This window comes from Primulina eburnea, chromosome 8 (genome assembly GCF_022965805.1).
Source record: "Primulina eburnea isolate SZY01 chromosome 8, ASM2296580v1, whole genome shotgun sequence".
Lineage (NCBI taxonomy): Eukaryota > Viridiplantae > Streptophyta > Magnoliopsida > Lamiales > Gesneriaceae > Primulina > Primulina eburnea.
The window spans coordinates 9,516,500-9,533,885 of NC_133108.1; the positions used below are offsets into that span (position 1 = coordinate 9,516,500).

Here is a 17,386-nt window from a genome sequence, read left to right on the forward strand (position 1 = left end):
TCTAACGCATTCTTCGGCTCAACCCATTCCTTAACTACTAGCACCTTAGCTGGATCCACATCAATGCCACTGCTAGATATTATATGACCCAAAAATGCTACTTTCTCCAACCAGAATTTACACTTACTGAATTTTGCAAACAACTTGCGACTCTGCAAGACCTGCAAAACTGTACCCAAATGCTGACTGTGCTCCTCATGGATCTTTGAGTAGATAAGAATGTCGTCAATGAACACTATGATGAACTGATTTAGGTAGGGCTGAAATACTCGATTCATCAGGTCCATACAAATCGTTGGAGCATTCGTCAGTCCAAATGGCATTACTAAGAACTCGTAGTGCTTATATCTGGTTATGAAGGCTGTCTTATGAACATCTGCATCTTTTACCTTCAGTTGATGATACACAGATCGTAGATCTATTTTAGAGAACACTGTAGCTTCCTGCAACTGATCGAATAAGTCCTCGATCCTTGGTAGTGGATATTTTTTCTTGATCGTTACCTTGTTTAGTTCTCAGTAATCGATACACATTCTCATGCTCTCATCTTTCTTCTTTACAAAGAGCAATGGTGCGTCCCATGGTGAGAAACTAAGGCGGATGAATTCATTGTCTAGGAGCTCCTAAATTTTCTATTTGAGCCCTAACATCTCAACTGGAGCTAAACGGTATGGTGCCTTAGAGATTGACGCAGTGCCTGGCACAAGGTCAATGGCAAACTCTACCTCTCTCCCTGGTGGAAGTCCAGTGACGTCATCAGGAAAAACGTCAGGAAAATCTCTGACTACTGGTACATCAGATATCGACGGAGTGGGTACGTTAGGTGTGGAAATAATACTGGCCAACAAAGCATGACACCTCTTGTGAATAATTCTCCGCGCCTGCATGCAAGAGATCATGTGAGGGAAACTTCTCCATCTGTCTGGCTCAAAAAGAAACTGCTCCATGCCCAACGGTCTTACCAACACTGACCTTTTCTGAAAGTCAACAAGAACTCTATTTTTCGTCAGCCAGCCCATTCCAAAGATAATGTCAAACTCTGGCATCGGCAACACAATCAGATCGGCATAAACTAGGTGGCCCTGCAGTTCAAGATCAATGTCTCTGACCACGCTAGTAGCTGATAACTCTTCCTCTAATGGGACTGTCACTAAATAGTTCACGTCGGGTCCAATGAACTTGACATCCAAATGATTAGCGAACGTCTCTGAGATAAAAGTGTGAGTGGACCCAGAATCTATCAAGGCCTTCGTGGTGACTCTCTCTATGAAAATATTTCCTGAGAGACGTTAGCACAACACACAAAAACTTAAAACTTATATTCCAAATAAAAATCTTAACCTCATGCGTAGTTGGAAATTTCTATCCCATGTCACCAAAAATACGAAACATCACACTAATAATCTCAAAACAAATTAGAAACATACATAGCAGAAATAATATGGTGCTAAATTAAATAGGTTACCGGTCAGAAGAGTCGTGTCTGGGTTCGCGTCCTGAGTCTGCATGGCTAACACTCTCCCCTGGGTCGGCTGTCACCACTGCAGGCAGTCCTTCACCATATGATCACTGGCTCCATACTTGAAGCATTTGCCCGATCCCCATAAACACGGTCCCGCATGCTGGTGGTTGCACTTCGGGCACACCGGGTACTCATTAGGCCTCTAAAGAGTCTTCTTCTGCGGAATAGGACCCTTGCCTTTCGGCGGTCCTTGAAACGGTCTCTTCCCCTGCTGTCCCTAGAAAGGACTCTTAAACTGCTGCTGCTACTGCTGAGGTGCCTGATAGGGCCTCTTGCTCTATCTGTCATTCTCAATGTCTTTCTGATCATGATCTGCCGCCAAGGCTCTCGACATGGCGATAGCATAGGTGGTAGGACCAGAAACTCTAAAATGACGGTGCAAGATTGGCAGCAAACCATCAATAAAATGCCTCAGCTTCACCCGGGCATAATTTGCAATCAGGGGCACGAAGTGACACCCCCTCTCAAACTTCCTGAAAAATTCTGCCACGCTGCTGTCTCCCTATCGCAACGTCATAATATCAATATCATAAGATGCACGTAATTTGAACTTAAACATGTACATGCTGAAATTAAGACTTGGTGCTTACTACATGAAAGAATTTAAAACTTTAAAACTTACGGACTTGAGGTGTGACTTCGTGAGCTTCTCGCAACTGGCAGTAGGCATAACCCTTTACAAGAACACCACTCCGATACCAACCGTAATGTACGGTATTTTTTTTAACTACTTGAAATTTGCGGGAAAATAAAATTTTCTTAAATAGATAATAATCTTTCACATTGCGATAAAAATAAACTGCTCGTTTGAAAATTTTGAAATAAAAAAATGATTACCAACAAAGTCTGCAAAAAGTATTTGTTTAAACAACGTAAAATAATCTCATGAAAATCAACGTATTTGAAACATGCATAAAGTCCTTAAAATGTAAACGGTCCTCGGTTTAGCCTCCGTCCAATCCGAGCCAACTCACTGGTCCCACTTCTCGTCTCTACATACTCGTCCTCACCTGCATCGATCAAGTCTAGTGAGTCTTAAAACTCAATATGTATAAACCGAGCATATCAAATAATACATAATAAAACCACATGTATTTTAAAATAGAGCGTACATACTTAAACTTGAACGTAGTTACATAAATATAGACGTGCCATCATATCGTAAAACTTTACATAAACATGATTGCATCATATATACTTGGACATACATAAACATCATCATTTTGCGTAGAGATATGTTTCAAAGCAAGTGACCCATACATAAATGCACCTGATCAGACTAAACCACAGTACTGGGCAGGCAGGGATGTCCACTACCACATACATGAGATCCTCGGTCATGCTTTACCGGGTGGATTGGTCCCTGGTCATACTTTACCGCATTTCAATCCTGATCTAAACCCGGTCATGCTTTACCGGGGTGAAGAGGTCCTCGGCCACGTTCACTGGCTTCCAAACCCGTTCATATTTGATCACAAGACATTTCACATACCTCAAAAACATAAACATTTTCTTTTGCACTTCAAAAATACTTACATTGCGTTGAGGGATTTGTTGGATCTCGCTTGGGCTACTGCTCCACATACTAACACGTTTTCATGCACTTAATTTCCATAACTGAGATGTAATAGTCGTGCTAACCACCGAAATAAAAAATTGACTTATGACGTTCTAAATCACTCGGGACTTGACCTCGTTTAATCATCGTACTAAAAAATTACATCGAACCCCGAAACAATCTCTATATGAAGTGCGAACATTTCCCCAAACATGAAAGACATGGTCCTAGAATAGTGGTTTGAAATCATGGACAAGTGCCTAGGCATTGGACATTGTTGTGCTACGGCGCTAGCAGGGCCGCAGCTCTAGCGTTGTGGCGCCAAAAGGGTAGCGCCGTGGCGCCATGGCGCGAGGCTTTGTGGCGCCACGGCGCTAGGCTTGCAAAATTTGGGCACTGCGACGCTCCCCATAGAGCGCTGTGGCGCTAAATTTGCGCAAACTCGAACCCAAATGAACAATCTTGATGCAAACTCTAAGCCATGCCCAATCAACTCTAACCGATGCAACAAGATCCATCCTAGGACGCTATGGCAATGAACCAAACTCACAAAAATGCCCCAAAACAACGACGCACAACATACAAAGAAACACAACCCATAAACACGAATTTTTGACACCAAAATTCTTCCTACGACTTCTAATGCAATCAAGTGACTGACGACACAAAACGAATCACCATCATACCCAATATACCTAAATACAGCAACGATCAACCAACGGGTCCCATTGAAGCCTGCAACAAATAATACTCAAGAACACGTAAAGAACACGTTTTCATAACAACACAATTTGAGCAGTCACACGAGAAAAATCATAACTCACTCGTTTCTTGTCCAAAAATTACGAATTTACTGTCAAATAGAAGGTATAAAAAAGTACTATGTTTTATATGTTGAAAGATTTTTTTCCAGAAAATCGACCGAAAATTCTCAATGATCAAAATGACAGCAAACTCGGTTTTTTAGATCTAAAAAAAAATCGTTCCAAAATCGATCCAATCATTTTTGCTCAAACTTTGCATAACATACATGGATTTTTGTACACAATAAACATCAAAACATATAATATGACAAGATCGATGCAAAAACGAAATAATATACATGCTTTTTCGTCTAAACGCTCCAAGATGACGAATACCAGCGCGGTGGAATTCGGGGGACGATCGGGTGACGTTTGCTGCGCGATTTCTTGAAGAAAAATGACCGAAAATCTGCTGAGAATTTATTGGAGAAGGGGATGAGGTGGTGACTGCTGAAAAATCAAAGAACACTTGCTCTCCCTCAAAGAAAATGAACATGTATGTGTGTGTGTTGTGTGTGCCGAGTGGGTGAGTATATTGTAACGTGTGTGTTAATTATGGAAAAATTGCTTAATTAATTAATTAATCATGTTAATTAAAATGTTAAACCAATTAACAAGTTAATAAAATTCTAATACAATATTAAATTTACTAAAATACTCTAATTTAAATAAAATACAAAAGAAACAAATATTTAAAAATTTAAAATCTACAACTAGTCAATTTAGCATTTTGAAAGATTTAAAATCTTAAAATCACCTAATAAATAAATTTGGCTTTAAAAAATGCTAAAAACGTCATAAATCATTTAAAATACTAAATTCTTGACTGAACAATAAAATACCCCATTTTCATAAATCACCTAAATCGTCACGGTCTCTTTTCTCAATCCCGCATCGAATATTCGTTTGAAATATAAAACTAAAGAAAAAATTTTAATGTGCATCAAATAAACATGTAAAAATTTAAAATAATGCAAAAAAATCTATCATACATCGCTAAAAATCATCTTAAAACTAAATAAATAATTTAGCAATTTAAATAAATGCACGGGTTTTACGTATAATGATTTTGGGCTCTACACATGATTTTAAACAAATCGTATCATAGCATAGCGTGTCAAAACATGTCTCAACATATCATCATATACGTGTTTGTTTTCTTATTTGAATCCCGTTCATTAGTTGTGACTTTCGTATCAGCTCTATTCAATGCATTTATCTACGTATAACCGTGGTACCCGACGGCGAGGACATCAGCGACTGTATTACCCATCTACTGAACCTTGGCCTTACATGTCATCGTATTATCATATTCATATTAGTCACAACCAACTCTCTTCCTTCAAAAATATGTCATCGTATACATCACTTATAAAAATCACGCATATACGTAAATTTTCTTAAAATCAAGCATGCAACGTATTTTTCATATTTACATAAAAAGTCATGTTCATGATATCGTATACATTTAAAACATGTCAATTTTTGATCAGGACATTGTCAGGACTTCTAACTCGACCCGCGTGCAAAATGACCATTTTGTCCCTGAAAACCCTAAATGACCGTTTTACCCTTGGACCTCAAAATTTCGACCCGAAATCAACCAAACACCTACGAAAACCTCAAAACATATTTATAATCATTTAATGGGCATAACCTCGAGCCCGTTTCATAACTTATATGATTCGTTTTAAAACTTGGACCGGCGTCCCGGTTTTAACTCAAATCAACCCGAAACTCAACCAAACTTTTCCCACTCAAACACACCTTAAACACACCATACAAGCCCCTAAAAAAACTTGTTTCAGACCACCTAAGACTCTCAGAAAAGGCCATATAGCTGCTGGAAAATTCTGCTCTTAGCCAACAACAAACCCTGATGCACCTAACCCTCTAATATTCGAACCTAGCCCACACTAAGCCAGATCAGCCCTAAACCAGACCACCCAAGGTCCAAGACCAAACCTATGGACCCTCTCTTGGACCAAACAACCCAAGGCTATAGCCCCCATACACGCGGACGTGCATGATACTACAACCACAACTCACTCGAGCCCTTACACGAAGCATGCCTACTCATTCCACTCTCGGCTCGCAACCAGCCATGCATGGACCTCCCTAGACCACGGCTTGGACCCACCAAGACCCGAACCATGTCCTGGTTCAACCCATGCAACCGAGCCCCTCTTCTTTTCCTCACCCGATCGTCTAAGCATCACCAAACACCCTAGGATTCGATCGGCTCTTTCATGGCTCGATTCAAATCTAACTCTAGAATCTAGACACCCTTGATCTGAATGTGCACAGCCCTTACAAGACTTAACCTAGCAACCTCTTTCATGCATAAAGAAAAATGTGAGCACCCAACCGAGTAAATGCATATTTTCATGTAAAAATCGAGTAACACCATGTAATTCAATGGATCAACATAATATCATGCAAAAACTATTAAAAATGCATATCATGATGTGGTTTATGAGAAAAAGAAGGTATAAGGCGTGCTTTTTCGTATAATACGCTCGAAAACTTTGCTACAAACGCGTAGAACATGCATGCACCGGAGAGATGAAGAAGCTTTTCTAGAAAAGCTTGGGATAAGCGAAGGCTTGCTGCTGGAAAAATCGAGATGAGGCTGCTGCTGAATGGTACGGAGAGGGCGGCCAAATGAGGGTGGAATAATTAGGGTTTGAGTGTAGGGTATTAAATACAATATTAATGTTAAAGGGATCCTTAATTAAAAAATAAAGGGGTTAAAATGGCTTTAGGACCATTGAACAATTAAATAAACCCGTCAAGCTAAAAAACACTCCTGAAAAATATTTTTCTAGGTATGTTTTTGAAAATACTGCCCGAACTCTGAAAGTCATCCGACTCGCTAAAATTTGCGTACCGGTTTAAAATATGACCCGTCGAGTCAAAATATTCCACCAAGGCCCATTTTCGGAAATCACACTTAAATACACCATATATTAAATAATTAAAACTAATTATTTAATAAAAATATTGTAGGAACTAAATTTTGGATGTTTGACAAACTGAATGTTTAAACGATTGAACTAACTGATCTAAATTATGCAAACTGACAGTCGCCTATACTGAATATTGAAGCGCAAATTATCGAAGGCGACTGAACCAACTAAACTGAACTTACGCAGACAACTGACTGATCAGTTGGAAACCGATCAGTTGCTATAATCAGTTGTGAGCTTATAAGCTATTGCTTAACATATGATCTTCCAGCTGTACACGTCAAGAAAAATACGTTCAACCGACAATAGTACAAAGCAGACTGCAACTAACAACATGAACGCCACATTTCAAAAATGCTACAGTGTACGATTGTTAGAAGAATGTTGACATGTCAAACAACAGATAGAAAGATTCAAATCACATTGAATGTTACCGTTGGAAGCGAAGCCTATAAGAAGCGGAGAAGAGCAGCTAAGAAGAAGAATATTCCATTAACTAAGTTGTTACTCTGCTGAGATCTTTACAAAGCTTTCTACTCTTTTCAAAGCTCACGCTTATTATATAACTTATAGCATTCAAGGCTATATCTCGAGCTTATAAACACAGACTGTTATTATTTTCAGTTGTGCTGAGTGATTTCATTTCAGATTGAACACTGTAAATCGTGTTGTAACTAAGAGTTTCAGTTTGGCATTGTTAATTCCAATACTGAAGTGAATATGTACAACTGTTTGTATTGATCAAAGTCTTTTAGTGAAAATCCTATCTTCGAGATAGAAGGGGTGACGTAGGAGTATTTGAAATCTCCGAATATCTGTAAAATTCTGTGTGTCTTTATTTCAGTTTTATTCTATCAGTCAGTTTATTTCCACAATATTACTGTTAACTGATTGTTATCGACTAATAAGATTCCCCGAGTTTCAGTTTATCACCAAACTGACTCAATATTCGAAAAGATTGTGAAAATTGAGAGTGTTTATTCAACCCACCCCTCCTTCTAAACACTCTTTCACCTACTTAATAGATCATATCAAATATTTTTCCTTAATTATCCCCTGTCTTTGTTTCTTGTTCGAGCGCAAAAACTACTAAAATCCCTTATGCATGAAACTTCAATAAACCATGAATTAAAACACTTATTCATGCAATAAACATCCATTTAATTAAACATACAAGAAGTTTGATACCTTGCATGGATGTGGTTTACGTGAACCTTCAAATTTTTGGGACGTTACAATATGTGTGAGTGGATTTACTGCAAAGCTAACTTGCTATTTATGGGAAGGAAGATAATGATGGTCTTGTTTTCAGTGTCTACTTACCACTTATAGACATCTAATATCAAGTTCTTGTCAGGTCAATCTGTCCTTTCCATCACGTCAAATCAGTATGATTCTGTCAGTCAATCTTATCGAGATAAGATATCATCTGATCTCGCACTCGAGTGCGGTACTATTACCCAGGTATCTCGTGTAGAGAGCAATAACCCAAGAATTCATACGAGATCTTTGGCTTCTGGTTGTCCGGGCAAATGACGTCTCGGGCACTCACATGCCCTACTACTTATGAGCTCCTTCTGCAAAATAACCATGATCGAGGCTATCCATTTACTGTCCCGAGTCATCCATGACCCGGCTCTTCCGGGGTTATCACCACTCCTTTAAATAGTCGGGCCATAGTCTTTCTCGTTGTCCTGATTAATTTTTTATTCCCGATCACTCCTTCGTTCCCGGTCACAGAAAATTTTTGTCGTTTTGTATTCTTAGGTGGGTAGGGATGACTTCATGATGACGTGTGTCCTAGAATTTGAACGGCCCATAACGCTTCGAATTCCGAGGAGGCGAACAGTCTGAGATGCCTTGATTTCCGAGACTTTCTTTTTATATCTCTGCACAATTTCCAAGGTATCTTATCTGTCCATTAACCCAATGATCAACGGTGCAGATCAACCACAAATTATTCATATAAATCAAACCATCTTCTACTTTTCACAATTTTTCGCGATTCAGAGCTTTTACATTGTAGTTCCTTGCACCAGGCTCCCAATTTCTGGCGTTACTCTCTTCTCTCCAACGATTTCAAGTCTCTGATTACTTCTTGCTCTTCAACTCATCACGCACTGTAAGTTTCTTTCTTCCACGTTTTCCCAAAATGTCAAATTCTACCTCTTCTACCTCCGGAGAAAATGTGCGCGGCTCGCATGAGTACGAGTCTGCAACAGCATGCTCCGCTTCTTCCTCTTCTATAGAAAAACCCTTCTTTCAATCGCTTATCCAAAAAACCAAAGCTCAAAGAACCAAACCCACTCCCTCTGGTCCATCCCGGGTATCCAAGGAAGAAAAAGGTAAAGCCCTGGCTACCAGTTCCCTTCCCTCTGATGCCCTGAGTGCCTCTTGGTTTTCCACCATGGGAAGCATTCTTCGCCCAAGGGCGGAGGAAGATCTTAGAGCTTTAGGATCTATCCTTTATTCCTTCCAGATCCGGCTCTCTGGTCCCTCCGATCGAGCTGACCGCCCCCCGGAAGGTTTCTTCACTTTTTTTAAAGATCAAATTCGTAGTCGCCTCTGATTTCCTCTCCCCTCCTTTTATGTTGAGGTAGCTCATTTTCTAGGAGTTCCTATAAACCAATTTCATCCAAACTCTTTCCGAATTATTCTCTCGGCCGATATCCTTTTCAGGATGCACAACCTTCTCATTAACCCCCTTGTTATTCATTATTGTTTTGTTTGCCGTTTTGGCGAAAATGCTTTCTCTGTCTGCTCGATTAAAGAGCTGGTTCCTTGATGACATCCCTTCCTCTCTGAAGGGATGGAAAGGTAAGTTTTTCTACATCACTATTTCGTCTCATACCCAATGCTTAACCGGCTTCTTGCCTAGTCTTCCTACCCAACCCGATATCCCTCGAGGCTATAAGTTTGAAGAGCCATACATTAGGAGTTAAGAGCTGGTGGGCTTCTTCCTCCCTGTTGACTGAAGAGAATCTAGTATCTTACGGGTTGAGTGCCCAGTATGAGGACCCTATAGACAGGGTAATTGATGAAGTGGCTGGATCGGCTGGATCGGCGCTCGACCCGGTAATTTTTTCCTTGCACTTCCTCGCCTTCTATTCTTTCTGTCTGCTTTATTTTTGTCCTTATCTTCTTTTCTCTTTTGATGCAGATAATCCAGAAATGCATGAAGCCTTTGCAAGAAGGTGGGCAGCCGAGAAATCTACCAAGTTGAGAAAACTGGTAGCTCGGAAAGCTATTGTTGAGAAGAAATTAGTCCACCCAGTGGAAACTCAATCGTATACTAGGCCGAAACAGAGGCTGCCAGGATAGAAGCTCCAAAAGAAGGAGGAACGGCTCGAGCTAATTCTCTGGGGGAATCGACGGATCACGTTCCTCTTATCCAGAGGAAAATAAAAGCGATGGCAAGCCCGGAGCTAGTCCTCCTTGTGGGCAATAAAGGCGGAGACCAAGGCACCTCCCGAGCAACCCAATCTACTCATCTTCTTCAGACCCAACAACTCACCGATCCCCTCCACTCCAGCCCGCAAGGAATCCGAGGGAATCTTTTCTTGGAGGGAGATTCCTCCACTGGATTCAAGCTCCTTCAGCAGATGCTTCTTTCTGCTGAGGAGGCACATCTGAAGGGTTATCTCCCAACCCCCAAGATCTTTGAGGGATCTAACCGTATCCTTTATGTAAGTTCTACTCCTAATTTATTCTCTTCCTTTTTTACTTTTTTTTTACTAACTATTGTTGGACAGGGTGTTCAAATGATGGTCTCGTCTTTCGAAGAAGTAACCGTGGTGGCTACAAAGGAAGGTGATCAAGCCCGGACCACCCAAGAGCTTTATGAGCAACTGCAAGGGGAATTGTCCCGGGTTCGATCAGTTCACAAAGAAATGGTCGCGGGCCTCTGCGATACTTTGGATACAACCCATCAGCAACTATCAGTGGCTCATACAGATCTGAAAAAGGCCCGGGATGACGTTGAATTCGGCCTCACTCGGGAGGAAACATTACAGAGGCATATCTCTGCCTTAGAGTCAAAGAGTGATTCTTTGACCGACGAGATAGAGAACCAAATGTCCCGGGAAACTGCTGCTGAGACTGCCCTGGCAGCCTCTGCGAGCTTCCTTCCTTCAGTCTCCTAAGTTCAAGATGGTCATTGAGAATCATGCTTACTCTTTCTTCCGGACCGACTTTGACAAGTTCCAAGAACAATTTGAAGAGGACAGGCTTCTTCCGGAGGATAGGGAAGACTTTCCCAACTTTGATCGAGCCATAACATCTTTTCCCAAAGATTCTGAGAGGAAGGAAGACATAAAAGGAGAGGAGCAGCCGGGCTCGAGTCAAATAATTTTAGAATAGGATTGTAAACTTTTTCCCTTCCAGTTCCCTTTATTGTATTTTATTAATGAAATCTTTTTCTTTTACATGTCTTCTTTTTCATATATAGATTGAGAATACCTTGGATTTTCAAAATACCATGTCTTAAAAATAATCGGATTCTTCTCACTCATACATTGTTCTTTGTGGAATGTTAAATCTCATAATTTTTTCTAATTGTTGGAAAATAACCGGGATTTTTAAGAAGTGACCAAGGACTCCTGCCTTCGAGCCGAGGTATGAGTCCTTGGTTTTAATAAATGTCCAGGGTATGAAACCTCAGGTCAGCGTACGGATCCCTGAAGTTGATAAATTGATCAGGGTATGTAGCCCAGGCCAGGGTATGAGTACCTGGACTTAATAAGTAATCGGGGTACGGAGCCTCGAGCCAAGGGCACGGGTCCCTGGACTTAATAAAGGATCGGGGAACGGAGCTCCGAGTCAGGGTACGGGTCCCTGGACTTTATGCTACAACTTGTTGAATGATTATTTTATTTTATTGAATAAATTACATTACCAAGTTCCCTTAAGCATAATAATTTTTCAAATGAAACATATTCCACGGTATCTTAAGAGAGCGTCCCTGAGCATCTTCTAGGTATAACACTCCCGAGCTAACTTTCCGAGTAATTTTAAAGGGTCCTTCCCATCGCGCTTCTAGCTTGCCCACATCTCCAGCTCGATTTACCTTCTTCAATACTAAATCTCATATATGAAAGTCCCGGATCCGGACTTTCTTATTGTATGATTTCATAACCCGACCCCTATAAGCTTCCATCCGAACCATCTGCGTTCTCTTTTCTCTTCCACCAAATCTAGTTCCATTGCCCGACTTTGATCATTATCGTCCGGGTAAGATTCTACCCGGGTGGAAGATTGCCCAATTTCCACGGGTAATACTGTTTCAGAACCATAAACAAAATTGAAAGGAGTTTCTTGGGCGCTCGTGGTGTAGTCCTGTATGCCCAGAGAACACTAGGTAGCTCCTCCACCCAGTCTTTTTCTTTTCCTTGCAATCTAGTTTTCAAAGCCTGCAAAATAATTCAGTTTATTACATCTGTCTACCCATTTGCTTGGGGAAAAGCAACTTAGGTGAAAGACTGAGTGATCTTCATCTCTTGACACCAGCACGTTATCTTCTTTCCTTGAAACTGCCTTCCATTTATTAAATTAATTTTCTGGGCCTCTGAACCGGCATACAATGTTTTTCCATAGAAACTTCAACACTTCCCCCTCGGTGATTTTAGCTAGAGGTTCAGCCTCGACCTATTTTGATAAGTAGTCTTTTGCTACCAAGAGAAACTTCTTTTGAGCTCGAACTACTGGGAAAGGTCCCACAATGTCCATACCCATTGGTCAAAGGGACAATATGCCAAAATAGGCTTCATAGGAGTGGTCGGGCTGTGCTGAAAGTTGGAATGATGTTGACACCATTCACATGCTCGAACCACCTGGGAAGAGTTTTGGCCTATGCTGGTCCACCAGAATCCGGCCAATATTGCTTCCCAGGACAACACAGTTCTCTCGAGATGCTCCCCGCAACATCCCTCATGTATTTCCCGGAGGACATATTCTACCTCTTCCATAGCTAAGAATTTTAACAAAGGTCCCTGGTATGATATCCTGTATAAGATTTTATTCAAAAGAACGAATATGGGAGCTTGTTTTTTGATCTTCTGGGCTTGATCTCGATCCTCGGGTAATTTATTATGGGCAATGAATTTGATCAAATCTGTCATCCATGAATCCTCTTGCATCGGTATCACTTCCTCCTCAGTAGAGAGAATCAGCCGAGTGACATGTAATACCTCTCGAGTATTGTCTTCTGACAAAGAGGCCGCCATTTTAGCCAAAGCATCTGCTTTACCGTTCTAATTTCGAGGGATGTTTTCATTGCTCCTATCCACTAAAGATCATGACTGGGTTTTAATGAGTTTTAAGTACTTGAGCATTTTGTCATCCTTGGCTTCATAAAATCCCTTTATCTGTTGAGTAACCAATTGTGAATCGGAGTAAAGAATGACTCAAGAGGCTCCTATTTCTAGGGCAGCACGTATGCCAGCGAGAACAACCTTGTATTTTGCTTCGTTGTTGGTGACCCGAGAGTCAATTCTCAAGGCCAACTTAATTTTTTCTCCCGAGGGTGCTATTATCACTACTCCGACTCCACATCTGACTAGAATTGTTGTTCCATATACAAATACTCTCCATACTTCTTCCTCATCTGGCTAAATCATTTCCGAAAGAAAATCTGACAACTATTGTGCTTTGATGGCGACCCTGGGCTTGTATTCAATATCATATTCTCCTAGATCTATTGTCCATTTTACCATTCTTCCATAAACCTCCGTGTGAGTCATGATCCTCCCAAGAGGAATTTTGGTGAGCACAATGATCGGATGCGAGAGAAAATAAGGTCGTAATTTCTGAGCAGTCATGAACAGGGCCGAGCTATCTTTTCCACTTCATTGTAACTGAGCTCAGCTCTCCTGAGAGCATGGCTGACATAATACACAGGCTTCTAGTCAGAGCCCTCTTCTCATATAAGCATCGAACTGACAACATACTTCGTGGTGGATAAGTAAACAAATAATTTTTCCCCAGGCTCAGGCTTTACCAAGACTGGAAGCTCAGCTAGGTGACTCTTGAGATCTTTAAATGGTTGTTCACACTTTTCATTTCAACCAAATTTTTGTGCCTCCGTAGGATCTGCAAGAATGGATAACTTCTATGCGCAGATCGGGATATGAACCAGGAAAGTGCAGCAATCCTCCTGGTTAGCTTCTGTACCTCTCAGACGGATCGAGGGGATGACATGTCCAGTACTGACTTGACTTTTTGGGATTTACTTCGATTCCACGATCAGTAAACACGAAACTCAAAAACTTACCACTCTTCACTCCAAAGATGCATTTTTCCGGGTTGGGCTTAATCTCATAATGCTGAGAGTGGCAAGCGTTTCTTCCAAATCAGGAATAAAACAAGAAATCTCCCGGGAATTTCCCAGTATATCATCTACGTACACTTCATTGTTCCTTCCAATTGCTTCACAAATACTCGATTCATTAAGCACTGATATGTTGCTCTGACATTCTTTAACCCGAAAGACATGACTACATAGCAAAATGTGCCTCCCGAGGTAATAAAACTGGCCTTGTCTTGATCGGTCTTGGCCAGGAGAATTTGGTGGTATCCCTGATAAGAGTCCACAAAACTGAGCAATTCGTAGCTAGAATTGGAATCCACCGGCTGATCAATCTGGAGAAGATGATAATGATCCTTGGGGTAAGCCTTGTTAAGATCCATGAAATCTACACACATCATCCACTTTCCTGCAACCTTAGGAACCATCACTACATTCAGAGCCAAATAGGAAATTGTATTTCTCGAATGTGGCCGGCTTGCAACAATTCCTAGACCTGCACTTCAATCACTTTGTCTTTCTCAAGGCCAAAGTGTTTCTTTTTTTGTTTCACAGGCTGAGATCCCGGTATGATATTCAAACTATGCTTAGCCACTAGGGATGAAATCCCAACCAATTCCTGTTGTGATCAGGAAAAAACAATAACGTTAGTTCTTAAACAGTTTAATAGACTGATCTGGGTGGATAAGCCAAGATCTCGAGCCACCCGGATCTCTTTTCCGGCATAATCTCCACCACCTCTTGCTCTTCCTCTGCCAAAAATGTACTTTTCCCTTCTTCGTTATCCTTTCCACCTCCTCAGTACGACCTCCTTCCTTTTTCTCCCGCCTTGCCTTGTTTTGGTCCACCAGGACTGTTTCCACATAGCATTTCCGAGAAGAGGGTTGATCTCCCCGTACTTCTACTACCTGATTTTCGACTGGAAATTGTATCTTCTGGTGATAAGTGGATGCTACAACTTTCAGTTCGTTCATAGCCGGTCGACCAAGATAATATTGTATGATGAAGGGGCATCCACAACTGTAAAAGTGGTTATGACAATTTTTCTCATTTCTCGGGTGCCCAAGGTCAAAGGCAAAATAATTTCTCCCTATAGGTAAACGGCGTGACCAGCAAAATCGAGAAAAAGCGGGTTCTATTGGCCCTAACTGGTACCTTTGTAAATCCATTTGTACTAGGGCTTCCTTGAAGATGACGTTAACAGAACTACCCGAATCCATAAAGATCCTCAAGACATCATAGTTAGAAACTCGAGCTTGGATTACCAGGACGTCATTATGTGGAAGGCTGACTCCCTGGAGATCATTCGGGCCAAAACTGATGACCAATTCATTCTTCCTTGCTCCCTTGACTTCCAAGAAATCTCTCTTACCTCGTGCCTTTCGAGCCCGATTAGAATCACCATCCGTCGAGCCTCCAAAAATCATTTTTATCACCCTTAAGGTAGGGGATGAGGCCTTCTTCCGCTCTGGTTCCTGATTTCTTCTTCTGCTCAGGGCACCTCTCTAATCTTCTCGTGAACTAGGTCTTGGAAGCTGAGTTGTCCATGGTGGCAATCTCGTCCTTCTGTTTGATGGGTTGTATCCTGGGACAGCAGGATGGATGTATTTTTTTTTTCAACATTTGACATTCACTTGTGTCATGAAAACATACTTTGTGAAGGGTACAAATTTCCTTCTTTTCAGATCTAATAGATTGTGGATTGGGGTTCAGGTCCCGTGATCTTTCCGAGCTGCATTCTTGGACATCCCTATCCCGGAAATTTTTTAGAGGCACATGATGGGAAAAATGCCCGGAGTTGACCCTCTTCTGAACTCTCTCCTTGGGTCTGGCCATCCAATCACCTCTCTCTCTCTTTTTAAAGCATATCGCTTCTTCTTCTGTGCTTCATCCATATTAATGTACTTTTCTGCCCGGGCCAAAAGATCCTCAAAGTCCCCGAGCGATTTCATGGTTAACGACCGAAAAAACTCTCCCTCCCGTAAACCCTAGGTAAATGTAGTAGTTTTTATTTCAGGGGCACATGAGGGAACATCCAAAGCGACTCGATGGAATCTCCGGATGTATGCCTTTAGAATTTCTTCAGGGCTCTACTTTACTTCGAACAAGCTGAAAGTGGTTCTTTTGTACTTATTGCTGCTACTAAAGTGATGTAAGAACATTTTTTGGAAGTCTTCAAAAGACTGGATACTTTGAGGGGACAGTCCTTCAAACCATATTTGGGCTGAGTCAACCAGAGTAGTCAAAAACACTTTACACCTAATCATATCCCCATAACTATGTAACATAGTCATATTTTTGAATCAGGCGAAATGTTCTTCAAGGTCGGCACTCCCATCATAATCCTTTATCTTTGCGGATTTGAAGTGCCCTGGTAGAGGTTCTCAGATGATGACATCAGAAAAAGGACATCTTTTAGTGACTACCCGAGTACTATTCCGACCTCCAACCTGCCCCTCTAAGATCTTCATTTTCCTCTTTAACTCCTCCAGTTCTTTAGCTACAGTAGGGGATTTGGAACTAGCACTGGACTCGCTCTCCTCCGCTCTTACCTCCTCTTCTCCGCCCCCTTGATCTCGCTCCTGCTCACGCTCTGGCTGGGTAGAATGATGAGAAGAGTCATTTTTTTCTATGGCCTTCTCGATGACATCGGATACAATCCGGGCCAATTATTTGGGTGACAAAGTTATAGTGGGTTGAGGTCCAGTGAGTGGAGGGCCACCTTGACCAGAGAGATGTGGGTTATCTCCAGGAACCCGAGAGTTTTCTTGGTTTGTTCTTCTAGTGAGAGCCATATCTACGCCTTGAGCTCAATTTTCCACAGACGGCGCTAATGATATGATCCGAGTGAATAAGACGAGCTAGGTCGGGCAATCCTCCGAATCCGATAAGAAGTTGATGAGTGAAAAGTGAGCCCCAAGATATATCCCAAATTGAGAGTATCTCTCTAGATTAGGGCTGTAATGATGTCCTGGAAACAGGAAGACAAACACGTGAATGGGCGTCGGAGAGGTGTCCGGCGTGGCCACTCCGATGCTCAAGTCAGCAGGTGGAAAATGAAGAAAACTAATGTATCTTTACAGAAAAATAATGTCACTGGTGTATATACGTGTGAGTGGATTTAATGCAAAGCAAACCTGCTATTTATAGGAAGGAAGATAATGATGGCTTTGTTTTCAATGCCTGCTTACCACTTATAGCCATCTAATATAAAGTTCCTGTCATGTCGATCTG

At 41.4% G+C, this 17,386-nt stretch overlaps 3 protein-coding genes across 3 annotated transcripts; 1 reads left to right on the forward strand and 2 right to left on the reverse strand.

Moving 5' to 3' along the window:
• The first annotated feature begins 9,957 nt into the window (after positions 1-9,957).
• On the forward strand, positions 9,958-10,994 carry LOC140838990 (uncharacterized). Its single transcript, XM_073205619.1, has 2 exons — positions 9,958-10,538; positions 10,605-10,994. The coding sequence occupies exons 1-2, from the start codon at positions 10,263-10,265 to the stop codon at positions 10,992-10,994; spliced, it is 666 nt and encodes a 221-aa protein (XP_073061720.1). The 5' UTR covers positions 9,958-10,262.
• A 1,095-nt stretch (positions 10,995-12,089) lies between these two features.
• On the reverse strand, positions 12,090-13,073 carry LOC140838991 (uncharacterized). The gene is made up of 2 exons (XM_073205620.1): positions 12,579-13,073; positions 12,090-12,260 (listed from the first exon to the last, which is right to left on the reverse strand). The coding sequence occupies exons 1-2, from the start codon at positions 13,071-13,073 to the stop codon at positions 12,090-12,092; spliced, it is 666 nt and encodes a 221-aa protein (XP_073061721.1).
• Positions 13,074-14,125: 1,052 nt separating this feature from the next.
• LOC140838992 (uncharacterized) lies at positions 14,126-15,579 on the reverse strand. Its single transcript, XM_073205621.1, has 4 exons — positions 14,920-15,579; positions 14,649-14,771; positions 14,383-14,568; positions 14,126-14,314 (listed from the first exon to the last, which is right to left on the reverse strand). The coding sequence occupies exons 1-4, from the start codon at positions 15,577-15,579 to the stop codon at positions 14,126-14,128; spliced, it is 1,158 nt and encodes a 385-aa protein (XP_073061722.1).
• Positions 15,580-17,386: the final 1,807 nt, after the last annotated feature.